This window comes from Pelodiscus sinensis, chromosome 9 (assembly GCF_052426305.1).
Source record: "Pelodiscus sinensis isolate ZL-2025 chromosome 9, ASM5242630v1, whole genome shotgun sequence".
Taxonomy (NCBI): Eukaryota; Metazoa; Chordata; order Testudines; family Trionychidae; genus Pelodiscus; species Pelodiscus sinensis.
In genome coordinates this window covers 18,349,003-18,368,253 of record NC_143060.1, presented here as the reverse complement: position 1 = coordinate 18,368,253, position 19,251 = coordinate 18,349,003, and the positions used below count along the sequence as shown (strand labels likewise).

The 19,251-nt window shown below is 43.2% G+C and overlaps 1 protein-coding gene across 4 annotated transcripts in view; it reads left to right on the top strand.

The window, feature by feature from the left end:
- The window catches only part of KANK4 (KN motif and ankyrin repeat domains 4), a 111,481-nt gene that overhangs the window by 74,183 nt on the left and 18,047 nt on the right, over positions 1 to 19,251 (top strand). For all 4 annotated transcript variants that reach the window (XM_075936144.2, XM_075936143.2, XM_089780452.1 and 1 more), the window contains 6 exons: positions 1,329 to 1,394; positions 4,999 to 7,068; positions 8,332 to 8,443; positions 11,342 to 11,572; positions 13,338 to 13,425; positions 16,627 to 16,846. In XM_075936144.2, coding sequence (XP_075792259.2) covers positions 1,379 to 1,394; positions 4,999 to 7,068; positions 8,332 to 8,443; positions 11,342 to 11,572; positions 13,338 to 13,425; positions 16,627 to 16,846 — 2,737 coding nt within the window. In that variant the 5' untranslated portion in view covers positions 1,329 to 1,378. The remainder of the gene's footprint in view (positions 1 to 1,328; positions 1,395 to 4,998; positions 7,069 to 8,331; positions 8,444 to 11,341; positions 11,573 to 13,337; positions 13,426 to 16,626; positions 16,847 to 19,251) is intronic.

Below are 19,251 nucleotides of genomic sequence, written 5' to 3'. Positions count from 1 at the left end.
TGTACCCCTTTCCTTCTGGCTCTTATGACCTTGCAATTCATTACCCTTTTTTCTGCTTTCTTGAGCCCCTGCATGGATGACAGATCAGAGTGTTAAAAGAGTGCAGCCCCAGATGTTTTGGGCATGCTGAGGGGACTGCCTGCTGTAGAGAGCTTGGGGAGGGAAGAAGCCTCCCTGCATAGAGGGATGGAGCCAGAGGGAGTAGGCTGAAACCAGAGTTTTTCCACATTGGTCAGAATGAGAATTGAGGTCAGGGCTTTTCAAACCTTCAACCCCATTGGAGACCTCGTGCATCAGCTGCACTCCAGTAGTTCTAGCACAGTCCCAGACCTCAGACAACAAGAGGGACCCCTCCTATAAACTGGGAAATTATCTTCCTATTCTGACCTTTTTCCTGTTTGTTATATACCTTTGAGGGCTTGGTTGCCTGAGTTCCAGTTGCCTTGACTTCTTTAGAATCCAGCCACCTGGCATAGAAGAAGTAGGAGCTTCACATCAGATTTGGCTTGGGTGTCCCCATTCCCAACACCCACAGTCCTCATGAGACCCAGGGGGTCCTATACCCTATCACCCGGAAGCAGGAGATGATGGGGGGAGGTGGTGAAGGATGATAATGATCATGTTCCAGACTATGACAAATCTGAGTGTGAGACAAAGTTATATGTTCAAGAAATATGACTATGTTTTAGCCATTTAGCTGACGGGTAATTTTAATATGACCACACACTGAAATAATGAGACTAGTTTTCAGATATTTAGTTTCGGTTTTGGATCTTTGGCTGCTTTAAGTAAAAAAATGCCAAACAAACCACTCCTATATGTAGTCTATACCCCTTGCTCTTTTCACTAGAAGATGAAATATCACAGTATATAAATTACAGACTAGATCTCGTAGTAATCAATATTTTTGGGAGGAGTAAAGAGTTCAGATACCATCTACTACAGATCCTGGGCTATCAGCTAATTAAAGCAGCATCTCATTGTGACACGTCTAGGAAGCAGGATTTGTTACCACTAGAAGAGAAAATATTGATTTAAATATTCTTGAAAATGTTTTTTGTACATTTTCTGGCTGCAGCATACTTGAAGCAAGAGGCAAAGTACTGCAACAACATTAACTAACATTAACTATGCTTCCTGAAAGACCTCACTTTTGTTGTACCAAAAACAATGATTTTAAAAAATCACTGTTCAGCAGTGGCCATTCTGGCTCACAGAGGAATTTCCTACAGCTAGATGGAAGACCTTGAACATGGATGGGCTAGGATGTATTTAGGCTTTGAAATAAACACCCGAGACCTTGTCTAAATGTCCTTTTAAATTTTTAGGCACTTCGTTGGATGATGTTTAACTGACAGCCTGGACCACATTCCACATTATGGAGAAAGCAGATGGTATGGAGGTTTTGTTTTTATTTAAACGCTATTGAACAGAACTCATTTGTGGTTTAAACAAAATAAAACCAAGGTATTTTGTGTAAACAGTAAATAATTCATGCTATTCCAACTGCATGGAGATGTTTTCCAACAATGAAAATATGCAAGGTTTGTGCATAGTTCAAGACATGCTGCACTCTCATCTTGCTCTGATTTGCAATTATAGTTCTATTGTTTACAGTGGAGTTTCAAGCACTGCATATGGGGCTTTCAGATAAGATCTTAAAGACAAAAGTCATGTATATTCTATGGACGCTAACAATCCCCTTCTGCTTTTCAAAAGAAAAGTGGACTTTGCCTTAGCGTCACTTTACACTAATTTTTCCTTCCTCATCCCACTATTTTCAGTATCTTGGTTTCCTCCCCAGAGGTGGCTGCAGTTCAGTGGTACTGTTTGTAAGGATCTTGGGAAATGTTTGAGATGAAAGAGTCTATACCTATGCCAAAGTCTCACCAGTCCCTGCAAGACTGCTTCACAATGGCAGTTCAACCATTTTCAGTCTTTCGTGACAACTGTTAGGCACTGGTATCAATGTTTAAATTAGTAGCCTGATTTTCAGAGAGCTTGAGTCATAACTCATCATGACTTCATGGATTCACATCTGAAAATCAGGCCACTTATTTTCTTTCCTCAGTTTGGATTTAGGTGCTTAACTTTAGACATCCTAGATTGAAATTTTGGGCCTATGAATTTTGCAGGCCATGACATTTATTATTAATTCTAGCCTTTCTATCAGCTTTCCAAGAACCTTAAATAGGATACAATGCTAAAACAAATAGAATGAAGGACAATGTTGCATCGTCAGTACAGGAAGTTTAAACTAATGTAAGATTCTTTAAGGAAACGCACAATTAAGTTACACTGTGTACAAAACATTTCAGAAAAGTAAAATGACTTACAGCCATAAAAATGAGAGCACACCAGATCTGATGGAGCAGAGGTCAAAGATGAAAGATGTCCATCATTAGGAGAGACAATGGAAAAGTGTGATTTTAGCTTCTCCTTTCATGGGAGTTGCTTATATTCACCGTAATGTTCTGTATTAACTATTATAGGTCTGCATATTTGATAACATGTGGAACAAATTAGCTGTTATATACTTACTACAGTCCAATATGCTGGATTTTCTTGACCTGAAGAATTAAAGACGTACTCTTGGAAGAACATCCATAGGCATTGGAAAGGGTTTTGTGGCTCTGCACCAGGGTGGGCAATAATTTTTGAAGGGGAGGCAACTTCATGAATTTTGGAGGTGGTGGTGGGCTGCCTCAAAGGGGTGGGGCCTCAGGTGGAAGGGGCAGGGCCTTAGGCAGAAGGGGGCTGTTCCCTATAAATGCATCCTGCAGGCCTCCTGGTGGGGGGAGATACTTCGCCTGCTCCCCCAGGCCTGATTGGCCTAGGGGTGGGGAAGTGCACAAAGCATGTGCGAGGGGCACATGGTGCCTAGAGAACTGTCAGCCATTTTGAACAGCAGGAAGGAGGAGACTTCGTATGCTCTTCCCACCCCCATGCCAATCAGAGCCTGAGGGGTGGGGGAATGCACAAAGTCTCTCGCCCTTGTTGACTCGCCCTGCCAAGGGCACGCAGCTAGAGTGACCCACCAGCCATTTTGAACAGCTGGGAGTTCCCTCTAGTGCCACATGCCCCTGGTGAGGGGAGGAGACTTTGTGCACTGCCCCCATCCCCAGGCCTTGAATGGCCTGGGGGCAGGGGAGCGGCAGGCTGTATCAAATGGCTTGGTGGGCCAGATCCAGCGTGGACCCGGTCTTGCCCACCACTGCTCTACACAGATTTACAGATATGACTACATGAAGCTGTACAGGTTAGCCCTATCTGGGCCAACCCCTTGTGCTGTACAAGCCTAGGGCTCTTGGCCAAGGTTTTCAAAAGCAAGTAGTGATTCTGGATGCCTCATTTTTTCAGGGCCTAATTTGGAATGTCTTTAAGGTGCCTCAAGTTGGACCCCCAAACTGTGAGACACCCCAGATCACCAGTCACTACCGAAAATGTCAACCCTGCCTTTTAGAGATATTCTTTATGTTCACAGGACAACCAGAGTGACAACTGGGCCATGCAACGTGTCTCTGCCTCATCAGCAACAGCCCCCAAATGTAACTGTCCTGGATAGTTTCCACTGTCTGGTTTCTAGCTGGATTCCTTATACATTAGAATTAGGATTTATTATGCATCAGGCAACTTTTTAATACTTAGAAAAATTTGTAGCTCTGCCTACCAAACCTGCAATTTACATAATTGCCAATTAAAATAATGATTTAGCAAATTCCAGTGCAACAATTACATGAGTCAGCTCCAGAAAACAAGATTATACATTTGCATGTGTTGCTCTGTGGCTCTCTCTCTAATCAGACTCGACATTAGCTTACAAATGACAAACTGCAAATCATTCCTTCTCCCTTGCAGAGGAAGGCTAACTGCATAATGATTTAGGAAGGCAGCCTCACAACATCGTCGGCATTTCAGCATACAGATGAGGGCCCAGATTCTTAGTTGGGCTGCAGCTGCCTTTGCTGTGTTACCAGCACAAAGCAACGCTGAAGGCAGCTTTACATCGCACAGGAGGATCATTGTAGCATGGTGGGTTGGGTCATGTTCCAGTGGCAAAGGGCTCCGTGGCTTCTATGCCAACCTACCCCCCTCTGATCATCACAGCACTGTGAAGAAGAGGGAGTCTTCCCTGGGTCCCAGGGATCACTGGCAGCTGCTGTAATTGGTGCTTTGAGGTTATTGGTAGATGCTGAAAATTAGAACAGCCTTTGGACTGCTCTAACTTACCCCAGAGGACAAGATCAATGCCCACACATTGCAAGAATGAGTGAGCTCTACAGCCTAAGCTGAGAGCCAGCTGGCTTTATCACTCAAGCTGTAGAGGTTCCTGCACTAAGCTCCAGAGGGCCCACTTCCACCTGGGACCTCTGGAGCTTAGTGTAGGAGCCTCTACAGCAGGGCTACTCAACTTTGGAAGCCCCCGCACAGCACATGCTGAGGGCTGCAACTTAAGTGTGGGTGCATATACATGCAAAAATATATGCAAATATATGCAAATAGCTTCTTTCACACTAATAAGCATGACTACAAAGCACTTCCCACAATGCCCAGGCACTCTCGGCACCTCCTCCCTGGGGGCTAGAAATGTTGACACCCTAAAATTGTCTGTTCCAACCAGCCTGTGCACTTGCATCTTTCAGTGCTCACCCTGCCTGGGAGATGCCTCACCACTGTGGAGCATGTTCCCCGTGGAGGCCATGTTCAAAGGATCCCACCCACAGGCCGCGTGTTGAGCCCCACGTAAACCCAAACCACGCATGTGGCCTGCAGGCTACATGTTGAGTAGCCCTGTTCTACAGCTTGAGCTATAAAGCCAGCTGGCTCTCAGCTTAGGCTGTAGAGTGACCTTGTTCTTATCTTTCTGCTGTAAGTGATCTAAGTGACACTACATGGGACAGTGAACCACACCCACTAGGTGTGTGGGTTACACAAGGATGGCTGGATTTTTTTTAATATTATTTATTTATTTAAATTTAATGTCTCATTTCATTTTAGCTGGCGATCAGCCATCAAAGCCTGCTGAGGACAGAGATCAACCCAGAAGTCTCCCTTATTCTGTGGAAACACCATATGGCTTCCATTTAGACCTGGACTTTCTTAAATATGTGGATGACATTGAAAAAGGAAACACCATTAAAAGGGTTCACATTCACCGGAAGGCCAAGCAGCCGAAGTTCAGCACACTGCCTCGGAATTTCAGCCTGCCTGCGAATGGATCCCGGGTATGTGCTTCCTCCCCTCATAAGAGCTGGACTGCAACCTGTTCGTTTGCACAGAGGAAGGCATCGCTACCAGCAGAAGACACCACCTGTCTTATCACGTCTTATGACTCACCATCACCTTCAACGGCAGAGGAGCTAAGTTACAGAAAAAAGGCCCTTTTAGCAGAGACAGTCAGACAAAGAGAGATCATCCACCATGAAGAGGAGTCTGGCAGCTGTAGAGGGAGGCCACAGCTGTTAAGGGCATCCAGTATGCCAGCCAAACTGCTACCAAGTAAAAGTTCAGAAGAGGAAAATGAGTGCTCCCATCTCGCAGCACTTTCTCAGGCTCCCGAGGGAGGGAGCTCCACAGAAATTCTCTTTAACCCTGCAAAGGAGTCACTGGATTCCTACTATTCTGATAGTCTCACAGTAAATTTTCCCACAGAGCCAAGGAATGTGCAAGAGCAAATCACAAAGGTGTCCCAGAAAAATGAGCAGGCTCCGGGACCACAAGGGAAAGCCATCCCAGAGCTGGATCGCCAGCCAGCAGGGCTTCCTAAGGGGAGCATGCAAATCCAATCTCCACGTCAAAGCCAGCCTTCCACAGCTCAAGAGCTGCTCCTGGTTACTGAGAGTGGAGGAGAGGAATGCTATGCACAAGAGACAAATACATGTCCTGAATTAGTCCAGGATGACTCTATCTCACTAAATGCCCCCAAGCTCATGCATGAAAATGAGAACCATGAAGAAATAGAATTAAACATACATGAGATCATGCCAAGTGTGCCAGAGAAGGCTGATGTTAGCAGCATTTGGACAAGAGCAAAGGAGGAAAACTTAGATCGTGAACCTTTGCTTTGTGACACGGTAGAACCTAGCAGGATCACATCACTGAAACAACAGATCGCTGCTCTGGAGGAGCAACTCCATAGCAAAACAGAGGAACTCGAGCAGATCAGAGTCCTGCTGAAGCAGCAGGATAGTGAGATCAAGGCAAAGGAAAGAAGCATTAAAATACTGGCAAGCTCCAAAGCTCAACTGGAAGAGAAACTTTGTCAGGAAAACACCAAAGACACAGAACCATCCAAGCAGGATGGAAATGCCCTGAAATACCATGATGCTGCAGTGAACACTGAACACATGCAAGCAAATACAGTTAAGGAGGCCTATGACAAGTGCATCAATGTTAATATTCCAATTGCCACAGAATCTGTAGGGTGTGGTACCTATGGAGTGGACAATGTGAACTTGCAGGTTAAGGAGTTAAGAAGAATCCCTGTTCACAGAGATCAGGGGTTTGTAGATGTTCACACTGGTGTCAGTGAGAAACAGGCTGCATCTCTTGGCAAACAGAAAGGAACTGGAACCAACACTGAGCCTCCTGTCTTTATACCATGCTTCACTGAGTTGAAGATAGATGAGCAAATCAACAAGGACTGTCAAAATCAAAGAAACAGCTATGATAGACAGTCTTGTGCTGCTAGCTCTCCAATTGGAGAGAGCTGTTCAAGAACAGGAAAAGCTGACTCGAATGGAAATAAACCAGGGGGAAATAAACCAGTTTTTGCAGAGGGTGTAAAGCAAGATCTGATTGAGGAGGAAAACCATACAGAACAACAAGATTCCTCTGCAAATGACCCCATAGGCCAATATGTTAAAAAAATCCAGGAGCTTTTGCAAGAGCAGTGGATGTGCTTGGAGCATGGATATCCAGAGTTAGCAAGTGCTATTAAACAGCCAGCATCAAAGCTTAGCTCCATCCAGAATCAGATAGTTAATTCCTTAAACTTGCTTTTGTCTGCCTATACTACCCACGCACCATCAGATAAGGAGAATTCGAACACACAGTATCAGCAGTTGGGTAAATAGTCTAAAAGTATCCTGGCTGATTCTCTTCTCACATGCACCTGCATCAATCAGGAGTAACTCTGCTGAAGTCAGTCGTGTTACATTGAAGTAGAGCCAGTGTCAGTGAGATCAGAAACAGGCTTGTTGTGTGTCTTCAAGTATAGATGAGAGGCATAATCCATATAGCATGGTGCAAGACCTGAATTATGTACACAAACGTCTCAAAAGTTCCCTTTTGCTACTGAGAGGGACTGATCTATCAAGTAAAGCTGCTCATCACTTTTCTTAACTGGGTTTTATTATGCTGAACTTCATTAGTGCTCACAGGGTCAGATCCTTACCTGGTGTAAACCAGTATTAACTTCAATGGAACAAAGCCAGTTCACACCAGGATCTCAATCATGGCATTTTAAAATGAATAGTCTACCTCAAAGGAGGCTATTTTATTCTTTTGGGGCCTGATCCTCATTTACATTAAGTCTGCTCTACGCTGCCAGACAGTGTAAGGGGGTCTTAGTGTAACAGAGTCCAAGCTCTCTATTTTCAAGTAATATAATATGAGAGCATGTGAATTCTGGTGCAGTAATTCATTTTTGTAGTTATAGGAGGCTGACACTAACAGTTTTACCTAGGACACGATGCATGAATTTCAATGACAACATCAATATCCAAAGTGCAAAAAGACCTAGTTAAGGTGTTGTGGAACAATATTATACCAGTAAGCATATGTACAGTATATTAGGATAACATTCAGCTACTTATCAATCATTTATAGATGTGTTTCAGATCTCTGTCCAATTTTAATGGTTGCAGCCCATCTTTAGACCATAGATAGCTGTCTCTACAGTTCTATAAGGTCCTTCATAAATAGAGCCCTGCATGGATACAAAATTGGTATCCTCATCTGCATCTGCAAAAATGATCCATGAATATCCGTATCCAGCTCCACAGATACCCATGGATATAAAGCGGATATCTACAAATTTGTATCCACATCTGTATTAGATAAAAAAATTTGTATCCACATCTGTATTCACAAAAATGAGCCATGGATAGAAAGTGGATATCTGTGGAATTGCAGGGATCTATTAATAAGGTAACCTTTTATCCCTTCTTCAATCTAATATTGATAACTTTGCAGTAAAGACAAGATACCTAGATAAGTGTGACATAATTGTGCTTATGGTCTGTAGTTTGTTATACAATAAATTGGAAACTGCTAATCAACAGTTATAACATAAATACTTCCTTAATCTGTGATTTTGTATTTTGCTAGAAATCTCTCCAACCACAAGTCTTAAATCAATCATGAAAAAGAAAGGTTATGGTTTCCATGCAGGAGGTAATGGGACCAAAAAGAATCTTCAGTTTGTTGGGGTAAATGGTGGGTAAGCATCAGTTAAGATGATAAAACTGTTTTTTCCCCATATTATCCTCATCTGTCTCTCTTAGGAAATAAGATTTCTCCCTCATCTTTAATTAAAAGGCCTTTTGCAATGTCACTTCTTTTATTCCTTCCTTCAATCTAATATTGATAACTTTGTAGTAAACCCTGATGGGAAGGACTGAGTCATCAGTTCTTTACAGCAATGATGAATGGTACTGGACTGACATCCTTGAAGTCTGAAGTCCTCTTCACACAAGTCATATAGGGCTTGCTCCAAATCCTCACAGTCAATGGGAACCTTTCCATTAATTTCAATGGGCCTTGTAACACGTCTGTATTGCACAAGCAGCTATATTGCAAACTGCCACACCCTGCCAGCAAAAGTGCCTCAGTATCGGCCTAGGAGTTCTGAGCCTATTCTGTCCTTGGTCTCTCTATAATGACATCCAACAAAGTGGGGGATTATGTGGATGCTTGTTCACTAAGAACTAAACAGAGACCAGCAAATGGAATACCTTTTCGTTATTATCTGCTTGTAAACTTGGAGTCAGATCCAATTCCTGCTCAAGTAACTGGAGAGTTCTTCAGTTGATTGCAGTGAGAGAAGGATGAAGCACTACACTAGCAGAGGAGTCAGGTAGTTAAAGGAAGGATGGTCTAACTATTGAGCCATTCAGTTGGGACCTGAGGGATCCAGGTTTAATTCTCTGCACTGTCATAGATTTCTTTTGTGCTCTTGGGCAAGTCAGTTGGTCAGTCTCAGTTCTGCAACTATAAAATGGGAATAGTACTTTCCTACCTGCAAGGGATGTTTTGAGGATAACTAGATTAGAAGAGTCACAGGGATTCTGATTCTACATTATTAGAGGGCCCATGAATATATGAGATAGAAATAGGAATATGGAAATTTTCCATTACACCATGATCTAATCTAATTTGCACTTAGCAAAATTCATGACCATCTTAAGAGGAATGCATTGATGAACTTAGCTGAGTTTCTTGTGAACCTCTCAAGTCGGTATAAATTAACATCTCAACAGAGAGGCCAAGGATTGAATGGAGACAGAATGTCATCTTACCCTAGAAATGGTCTTTCTGGGCAAGGTCTGTGGCACATTGTTGGGGCAGCTTGATGGAATCTTCCCTCTTTGCCACCTGTTCTGTTGATCAGTTGACACCAGTTTCCAGTATCAGCCCCCGGAAGCTTTCAGGAGCACTTAAAAGTAAGCGCTCCTTTGCAAATGAATAAAATTAATGAAGGGATGCATTGGGGTTGCTCTAGAAGGGATATAAAAATTTGTATGTATGCAAATTGTCACCTTAGCGAGATAAATTAAAGATCAGTTATGGGGAGAGTTGCTGCTTAATTAGACAATTATCAAAAGCCATGCTCTTAAAGATTTAAATTATAACGTTGTATATTTAATAGATGAATGTTTATAGTTATGAATCCTTATCTAATAGCAGTGTTATCTCATGGGCCTTATAAGTGCAAAGTAGAATCAAACTATGAAGAGAATATTGTTATTTTCAGATATGTGCTGAGATCTACCAACTGTTCTTCAGGCTTTTTGCTTCCAACAGTGGCAATAATCGGATAATTTGTTCAAATGAACTGCAAATGAAATATACTATAATTAGAAGTGTCCAATGCATTAATAATGTCACCATGGGCCAAGTTTTCAAAAATAGCTTCTTAAGTTGCACCCACAAAATACATAAATGTGGAAACACTTCAGTCCCTGTTTATAAACCTAGGAGTTCTAATTTACATCTTACCTATGAAAAGGTGTGTGTGAGTGATAGCTGAGTATTATAACTGTTTTAAAAAAGGGATCACCTAAGGCACAATTACAAAAAATGCCAATAGCAGTGACTTAGTTAAAGACTTCCTCCGCTGCTTTTATTTATGCTGAAAAATTTACATTTTCACATTAGTGGGCATGGACATGTATGTGAAGTTTTCTCCCTCCCTGCACTTATATGTGGTGCCATTTACTCCAGAAGTCACTACAGTTCAGTGGCTGAGATGCTGCTGATGCTGAGTTTCACAGGCAGTCACTAAAATCAATGGGATTACTTATGGAGTGAGGTGGCACTGAATATAAGTAAAGATATCAGAAACCAAGCTTCAATCTGTGAAACATGTTAGGATACTTTGAAGTAAAAGGCGCCACGTGTATGTAACCTATTAACACCATTACTCTTAAATTAGGCAGGGTAGAGTTCTCTATAGAAAGATATTCCTTATCCCTAATTTTAGCAGCAAATGTTACCTAGGAAGGTGGTGGGATCTCCATCCCTAGAGGTTTTTAAGTCCTGGCTTGACAAAGCCCTGGCTGGGATGATTTAGCTGGGGTTGGTCCTGCTTTTGGACAGGGGGTTGGACTTGATGAGACTGCCTCAGGAGGTCTCTTCCAACCCTATGATTCTACAGCACTTCTACTGGCCTGGGAAACAAGGGGGAGGGATAGCTCAGTGGTTTGAGTATTGAATCCAGGGTTGTGAGTTCAATCCTTGCGGAGGCCCTTTGGGGCAAAAATTTGTCAGGGATGGTACTTGGTCCTGCTGTGAAGGTGGGGGACTGGACTCAATGACCTTTCAAGGTCCCTTTCAGCTCTAGGAGATAGGCAATCTCCATTAATTTAAAGATTAGAAATAGAACCTAGAGTTTCTGAATAATAGGTTTGAACCTCAAAGTTTGGGCCTGGAGCTAAGGTTTTGGTTTGGTGCCAATCTCTTATATTGACATTAGTTTTACTGTGTCTAACATGCATGTCACTAGGGGCCTCACCCCAGGCTCATTGGAGTCAGTGGGTGTCTTCAATGGGTATTGGCATAGGCCCTAGAATTGCTAAGGGGGAAGGAAAAGTGAATAATATCTGGTGTCCTCAATTAGTTATGAAACGACGTCAAGTGAAGACACAAGCGGTGAAGACGGCTCTTCAGAAGGAAATTCTGACAGCGAGATGGAGAGGAAGTATGACACCTTTGAGCACAGACAGGTGAAAGCTGCCAGTGAAAACACACATGCCTCAACTGGAGTCTCCCAGTGCACTAGACATGAAGACAATGAGCCACAGGAAGTAGAAGAAATAACAATGGCTAGCACTCCACACAAGACAGACAGGTAAATCAGATAAACAGGTTAATGTACCATATTGGCAACACTGAATAATGAATAATGGCAAATTGTAATTTTTGGTTCCACGTTTCAGTGAATGACTGCAGCCATTCTGTTAACAGCCAAGTTATTACAGGTTGAACATCTCTAGTCCGGCACTCTCTGGTCCGGCAACATCCATGGTTCAACATGATTTCAGTTAGCTGGATGTCCACTTATGTGTATGGCCAAGTTTCCTGCTGTCCCATAAAGTTTGTTTACAACCACCAGTCCTGGCTCTCAGTGTTCTGTGTTGTTATTTTGCTCTAATTTACCCCTAATTGTCTTCTAAGAGGCCAGTAAGCAGTAGAAGTGTTGGTAATGCTGATAGGCAATACTGACTTCCTGTGGTTCAGCAAATTCTCTGGTTCGGCACTGGTCAGATCCTGAGGGTGCTGGACTACAGGGGTTCAACCTGTAATATTGTTTTGAAAGAAAGAAGCAATATATGTGACTGATTCTGAGTCATGGAGTACCTGTGTGGCTAGGTTATCATAATGATGCAGATACAGTAGGATAATGTTGCTGGACCCATGGCTTTGTTTTAACTTCTCATTTAATTAAAATTTTTAGAGAGATCCGTGCTTTTCATGGAAAAATAACTGAAATTAAAATTACTAAACCAGAGCTTTCGGTCCTTACATTTTTCTTTGCAAAAAGCATGTTACAATTGCACATTTGCCATATGTGCCAATTTTCAAACTGCATACTTGGATATTAGATTAACATATTCATATTGTGAAAAATCATCATAACAGGAATTTCTGTATCATACACTGCTCTTTATGTTCCATAAGGGGTTTTGAGTTGGAGCTGTCCACTCATCATCACAACCTGTCATGTATTGGTTTAGGGCAAGATGCAACATCAGTTGAAGTCAATGAAAAAAAATCCATTGACCGATGGGAGCACTTGATCAGGCTTTAAACAGCTATATATTTTCTTCACATTCATGCAAAATCTAAAATTTCTCATTTTCTAATTCTGTCCTAACAGACATTCAATTTTTGCTATAGTGGATTTCTTATAAGATCCAAGAATAAAATTGATTTTCCATGAATTTTTTTGAAAGTGGTGATTGCAAATATAAAAGACATTTGGTTGCCTATGTTAAGTGTATTATCTATGGCTCTGGTCCTATATACTCTTATGCATATGCTTAACTTTATGCCCACAAAGTCAGGTAAAAACATGAATAATTGTTTGCAGCATTGGGGCCTAAAGATACTGGGTGCATCTAGACTGGCTAGATTTTGCGCAAAAGCAACTGCTTTTGCACAAAAACTTGCCAGCTGTCTACACTGGCTGCTTGAATTTGCGGAAGAGCACTGACGTTCTAATGTAAGAATTCAGTGCTTCTTGTGCAAATACTTTGATGCTCCTGCTCAGGGATAAGCCCTCTTGCGCAAGAATACTTGGGCAAGAGGGCCAGTGTAGACAGGCACCTTAATTTTTTGTGCAAGAAAGCCCGACGGCCAAAATGGCCATTGGAGATTTCTTGCGCGAAAGCGCATCTATACTGGGCGTGGATGCTTTTGCGCAAAAGCATCTGTGCCAATCTAGACGCTCTTTTGCGGAAATACTTTTAACGGAAAAACTTTTCAGTTAAAAGTATTTCCGCAAAATCATGCCAGTCTAGACTCAGCCACAGACTTTATCTGCAAGTTATCCTCCCAGTTCAGATCATGCTAGTTCTCTCTTACAATGGATTTATGAGTGTTTTCCTTTTTAGATGCAAACCCTCAGAAGATTTTCTTGATGGTTGCCTGTTGTTGAGCAAACACCTTTCAGAAATAAGGACCACCAATGACAAATATTTGGTATTGGTATTTTTCAGTCGAATTTAAAATGTAGCCACTCTGTAGTGTTTAGATTAGTGGTGGGCTGCCTGTGGCCTGCAGGCAACGTGTGGCCCATTGGAGCGCTATGTGTGGCCTGAAAGACATTTTGCAATATGCAGGGTTGCCAGATTCTGCTGGTTTCCACCTGCTAAGTTTTATTCCTACCAGTATTACTACAATGGCACACACGTAAAGCAAGGGCAAGTGAAGTGAAGTGTGTGCTGATTGCATACAACATTGACTGTGAGAACCTGCGCTCCCTCTGTATCCTGTCAAAGAGCTGCTATGGTTTAGTCATCACTAAGGTTGCCAGGTGTCTGGTTTTCTACCGGACAGTTGGTATTTGCGCCCTCTGTTGGGTAGAAAATTTCAGAAAATACCAGACACGTGCAATGTCTGGTATTTTCTGAATTTCCAGCTGGGTGCTGGACGGAAGCCTGGCGGGGACAGGGGAGTGACTGGGAGGCGGGGTCGTGATTGGTGCTGGGAGCCCCATGGTTGCGTGCAATAGCCAGGCGGGGCGGGGAGTGGCTGGAACTCCCAGCCACTCCCCCTGCCCGGCTTCTGCACGCAACCAGAGGCTCCCAGCACCAATCGCGGCCCCGCCTCCCAGCTGGGAGCCTCTGGTTACGTGCAGAAGCCGGGCGGAGGGAGTGGCTCCCAGCCATTCTCCCCGCCCCCACCCGGCTTCTGCTAGCAACTAGAGGGAGTGCCTGCCGGGAGCGCAGCCTGTTGGCCTCCAGCTCTGGCCAGTGGCTGCACCCCCACCCCCGCAAGCTCTGCTTCCTGCCCCCCTTCCTCTAGCCCCCCTACTCCCGTCCAGCCCCTCCAGCCCCCGATCTCCCTCCAGCTCTGCTTCCTACCCCCCCTTCCTCCCGGCCAGCACCGCCGCCCCTTACCCCCCCTCCAGGACAGCCCCGTCTCCCGCCCCCCCTTCCTCCCAGCAAGCCCTACAGCCCCACCTCCCACCCCCTTCCTCCCAGCCAGCCCTGCAGCCCCTGCCAGCCCTGCCTCCTGCCCCCCTTCCTCCTGGCCAGCCCTGCCCCTCTCCCGGCCGGTTCCTCCCCCACCCCACAATCAAGTATGTCTGGTATTTTGGGTGGGGTCTACCTGGTAACCCTAGTCATCACACGCCGCAAATTCTAGGCACACAAGTGCAGTTAATAAAACTACCCTATCCTGGGAGACGATCCTGGTTATGACAGTCTTGCAGCCCATTCAGATGAAGGAGAGCCACTCATGTGACCCACCCAGTAGCCTAGGATGCCTATCACTGGTTTAGCCCATCCAGACAATGCTTTGCAGAGTTACTGTAGCAAGCCATGGGCAGCTTTATAAGGAAAGGTGGGTGAAAGTAATGTCTGTTGTCCAGTTTTGGTTTTGAAAGTAAAAACCAGCCCAAGGTTCGGTTTTAGATTCATGGCCTATAGAAAAAGGGAGAAAACTTTCTATGCTTTCTCTGTTCAACTGGGCTTGACTGACAAAAATCCCTCCCTTTACATAATCTTTCCCTGCTTTGACTGCAAGGGGAATAAAATCACAAAAAACTGCCATAACCCCATCCTGCATACTAAGCACATGCTGGGTCATGCAGCAAAACATTCTTCAACATTGCCAAAATACAAATGGGAACTAGATTTCTCTAACCTAGGCCAGGCCATAAGCTGAAGCAGTTCTGGGTGCCGAATGAGGAGGCTTCCAGGATGCTCTGCTCCCCCATTCCGCTGCATCAAGCAGATTTCCATGCAAGGGAATCTGGTACTAACTTTAACAAGCAGAGCATTGGAGAAGGGGGGGAAATTGCCCCGTCTTCTCATCCTCTCTATTTAGCCAAGCGGCTGCAGGTAGGGCAAAGGCAGCGTAATGGATCTCTAGGCAGGGGTAGGGTGAGAAGACACAGGTATCCCTTGCAAAAATGTGATTATAGATACTGCCTGTAAACAGAGTCTCAGAGAAACACAGCAAATAGACTGACTGTGGGCGGCTCAGGAGAAAGACAACAATGCTTCATTAGCTTTTGCTTATTAAGAATTTTTTTTAAAGTAGAATGGTGAAAATTTCTACACAGGAGAGTACCTAATGGGAACACTGAATGCTGAATCCTTTTTTTGCATACAAAAGCAGAATCTCTTAGAGGAGACACATGTAACGCTAAAGAATTTCTTCGCTATGCTTGTGAAATCCAGCTGCTCTTTGTTTGCTCTGTACACATAGAGTTGAGGTCAGTGTTTTACCCCATCCTACTGTCCTTCACAGGTCAATAAGGCTGCCCATGCCAGCTATCACCACATCGCAGGTAGTAAAACTGGGGAGATGCAGCCTCCACAGCTAGTGGGCACCTAGGGGTTGGGAATTTGCAGAACTCTGGCACAGCTCCTCCTATCATACCAGCCAATTATGGACAGCACAGATGTACTAGAGGAAAGACACAAAAAACATGCCTGTGTAATACTGACAGGCAGACCCAAACCTGGGATCTCTGACTCAGTCAGCCTCTACAGCTTGAGCTAAGTCAGCTAATGCTGTAGAGCAAACTCATTTTCTCTTTCTCTGTAAGTGGTCTAATTGCCACTACCTGAGACACTGAACCACATGCAGTAGATGTGTGGGTTGCACCAGGTATAGGGCTGGTGCATAGTACAGCCCACCAGTTTAGACATGGATTTATAGAGTATTTAGGAAAATTATTTATTATTGTTATTATTATTACTAGCGATAGTCAAATAGAAGTTGGTTAAATAATTTAATACAGATGATAGACTGGTATAGACATGTTTAAAAATAATATAGTTGTTCTAGTTGGCACATAAAACAGAATATAGAAGATTATCTCAGATTTATTTTAAATAAAATCTAATGATAACTTGCCCTTGAAAAAAAATTTTCATGTGGCAAAGAACCCATATTACTGTATTCATATATAGAACTAATCATTTTAATCCCCTTTAGGATAACCACTTTTCAATTAAAAACAAACAAACTAAAAAGCCAGTTATAATCTACATCTATTTTTAAAGATTTTGTTTTAATTCTGTCAATAAATGAAGAGTTTTCTTTACCAGCCACAAAGTAAAAACACCAACCGAGACCAAACCTATGGTAGGGAAATGCGCAAAAGCATCATTGCAGCTAAGTGAAAAGTCAGGTCCTGAAAGTGACTGTGAAATGTTGGTGTTTTAGAGACACATCTTAAACACTGTCTGTCAAGAGTGGTTCCGAGTCTCAAGTAGGAAATCTTCCAGTCCTGAGGTTGTTGCAGCGTATCTCAAAGAATTCAAAGCAATTCATCCCCAGCTACTGAAGATGATCATAAACTTGGCGGATGGAAATGGAAACACAGCTCTTCATTACAGTGTTTCTCATTCAAACTTTCTGATTGTGAAACTTCTACTAGAGACAGGTGGGAACTAATGCTTTCTTGTGTGCGTGTATTTTTTTCCTTGGTTGGGAGGGAAAGGTTGGTACTTGCAATTTTTTTCACATAATTACATCAAATGTCTTTTTCAGATTTAAAAAGTTGTTCATGGTTTTAGAGCCCAATCCTGGAAAACTTACTACCCACCATGTGGCTGAGCTAGCAACATTGAAGTCAGTGATTGTCTTTTCGTAGGCTTCAGTTGGGGTTGGATTGGGTCCATAGATCATGCGTGAGGAACCTTAGGTCCGGGGGTCAGATGCAGCCGCCAAGCTTGCTTGGATCTGGCCCCCAAGGCTCAGGACTCCCTCCTAACATTGGGGAGCCCTTGCTGGTGCTCCAGCCTCTCCACTGCAGAGCGGGAGCGCACAAACTCTACCAGGCTCTGATGTGCAAGGGGAATGTGGGGAGCATCTTTCTCCTCAGTCAGGGGCCATGTCAGTGAGGGGTGGTTTTTTTTTTTGTTTTTGTTTCTCACTTGTGTGTGGCCCCCAAATGATTTTTCTTTGGGACAGTGGCCCCTGGCCCAAAAAAATTTCCCAACCCTGCCCTAGATTTTTAAAGATATTTAGATGCCTGAAGATGCAGATAGACACCCAGTGGGGCTTTCAAAAGCATCTAGGCATTTAGCTCTCACTAAAACCCCACTCTATGTCTATCTGCATCTTCAGACACTTAAATACATTGAAATATTTGCCCCCCATTGCTTATTTCAGTGGAGCTAATCACAGGGTGTCCAGCACTTCATGTCTGCAAGAGCAGACCCTTTGATTCTAACAGTGGCCTCTAGCTCAGCAGCAAGAACTGCATTCTCAACTCTTGAACTTTCAGCTCATACTGCAAAGAATTAAACTTCCAGCTAAGATTTTATCAGATAAAATGCAGGCAGTTTCCAGACAGAATAAAGAAGCTTTTTGCCTTTCTTGGTTGGGAAGACAATCTGTTAAATGTTAGGGAAATGGCATATTATCATACATATCTATAAGCCAATTGTTTAACAAACTTCCCAGCGCAACCCCAGAATATTGAGAGAAGTTTGTGCTAGTCTTTTAGAAAATACCCCAAGGCAACTAAGTTCAAAGGGGAATATTTAAATGTTTAGACACAGTCAACAAGAAGGCTGAGAATATAACAGCACACCCGGGAACTCTAGGAGTGATGTATTTCTTGAATGAAATTAGCCTATTTGTTGTATACAAAATGAATGGAGACTTGTCAAGTGAATAAAAGGGTCAGAATTAGAATAGAACAGTTTGCATGCTGCCTCTATTTAGAGCAACTACTGAAACACATTTACTATGAATGTTCATTCCCATTTTGAAACAAATTTGTTCACGCCCCAAAATAGGGTTACAAGATAGCAAGGCTGAGAAATTGGGATGGGGTGATAAGGTCTATGGGAATTGATAATAGGGTCCTATAAAAGACAAAGCCCCTAATACTGGGACATCTGGTCCCCCTATACCAAAGCAACATGAAGGGTCCAGTTTAGCTCCCAATCAGATACCAAAACTGCTTAGTTTACAGACCAAAAGATTTCCCCAACTGCCTACCCTTACAAATTCAGCCTAAAACATCATGGCTGCATCTAGATTGGCATGATTTTCCGGAAATGCTTTTAACGGAAAAGTTTTCCGATAAAAGCATTTTTGGAACAGAGCGTCTAGATTGGCACAGACGCTTTTCCGCAAAAGCACTTTTTGCGGAAAAGCGTCCGTGCCAAACTAGACGCGCTTTTCCGCAAAAAAGCCCCGATAGCCATTTTCACGATCGGGGCTTTTTTGCACAAATCAAATCTGAGCTGTCTACACTGGCCCTTTTGCGCAAAAGCTTTGTGCAAAAAGGACTTTTGCCTGAACGGGAGCAGAATAGTATTTCCACAAGAAGCACTGATTTCTTACAGTAGGAAGTCAGTGCTTTTGCAGAAATTTAAGCGGCCAGTGTAGTCAGCTGGCAAGTTTTTCTGGAAAAACAGCTGATTTTCTGGAAAAACTGGCCAGTCTAGACATAGCCCCTGTGAAAAGCAAGCTGTGGTCTTTCAGGTTAGCATTTCATGACTACCAATCTAGATCCATGGCTGGCAAGTTTCCTGAAGCTGTGCAAGCAAAGGGTCAGAATCCAGCCTGTTGTTCTATAGCTATATTTGCCCCGTAATGTTGACATTAGTAAAACTTAATTACAGGAGCAACCTAAGAAGATCAGATTTAGGATGCACATTGGGTAAAATTCATTCCTCTGCTGTACCACTTAGGTCCTATTCTGAGAACTTAAACAAGGGTTCATAGATCTGAAACTGGCCTGTTGCACAAGGGCAAATTTCACCCATACAAAGCAAAGCAATGATGGCATTAGGAGAGTGCCATTTTGTTCAAAATGCTTAGGAATAAAAT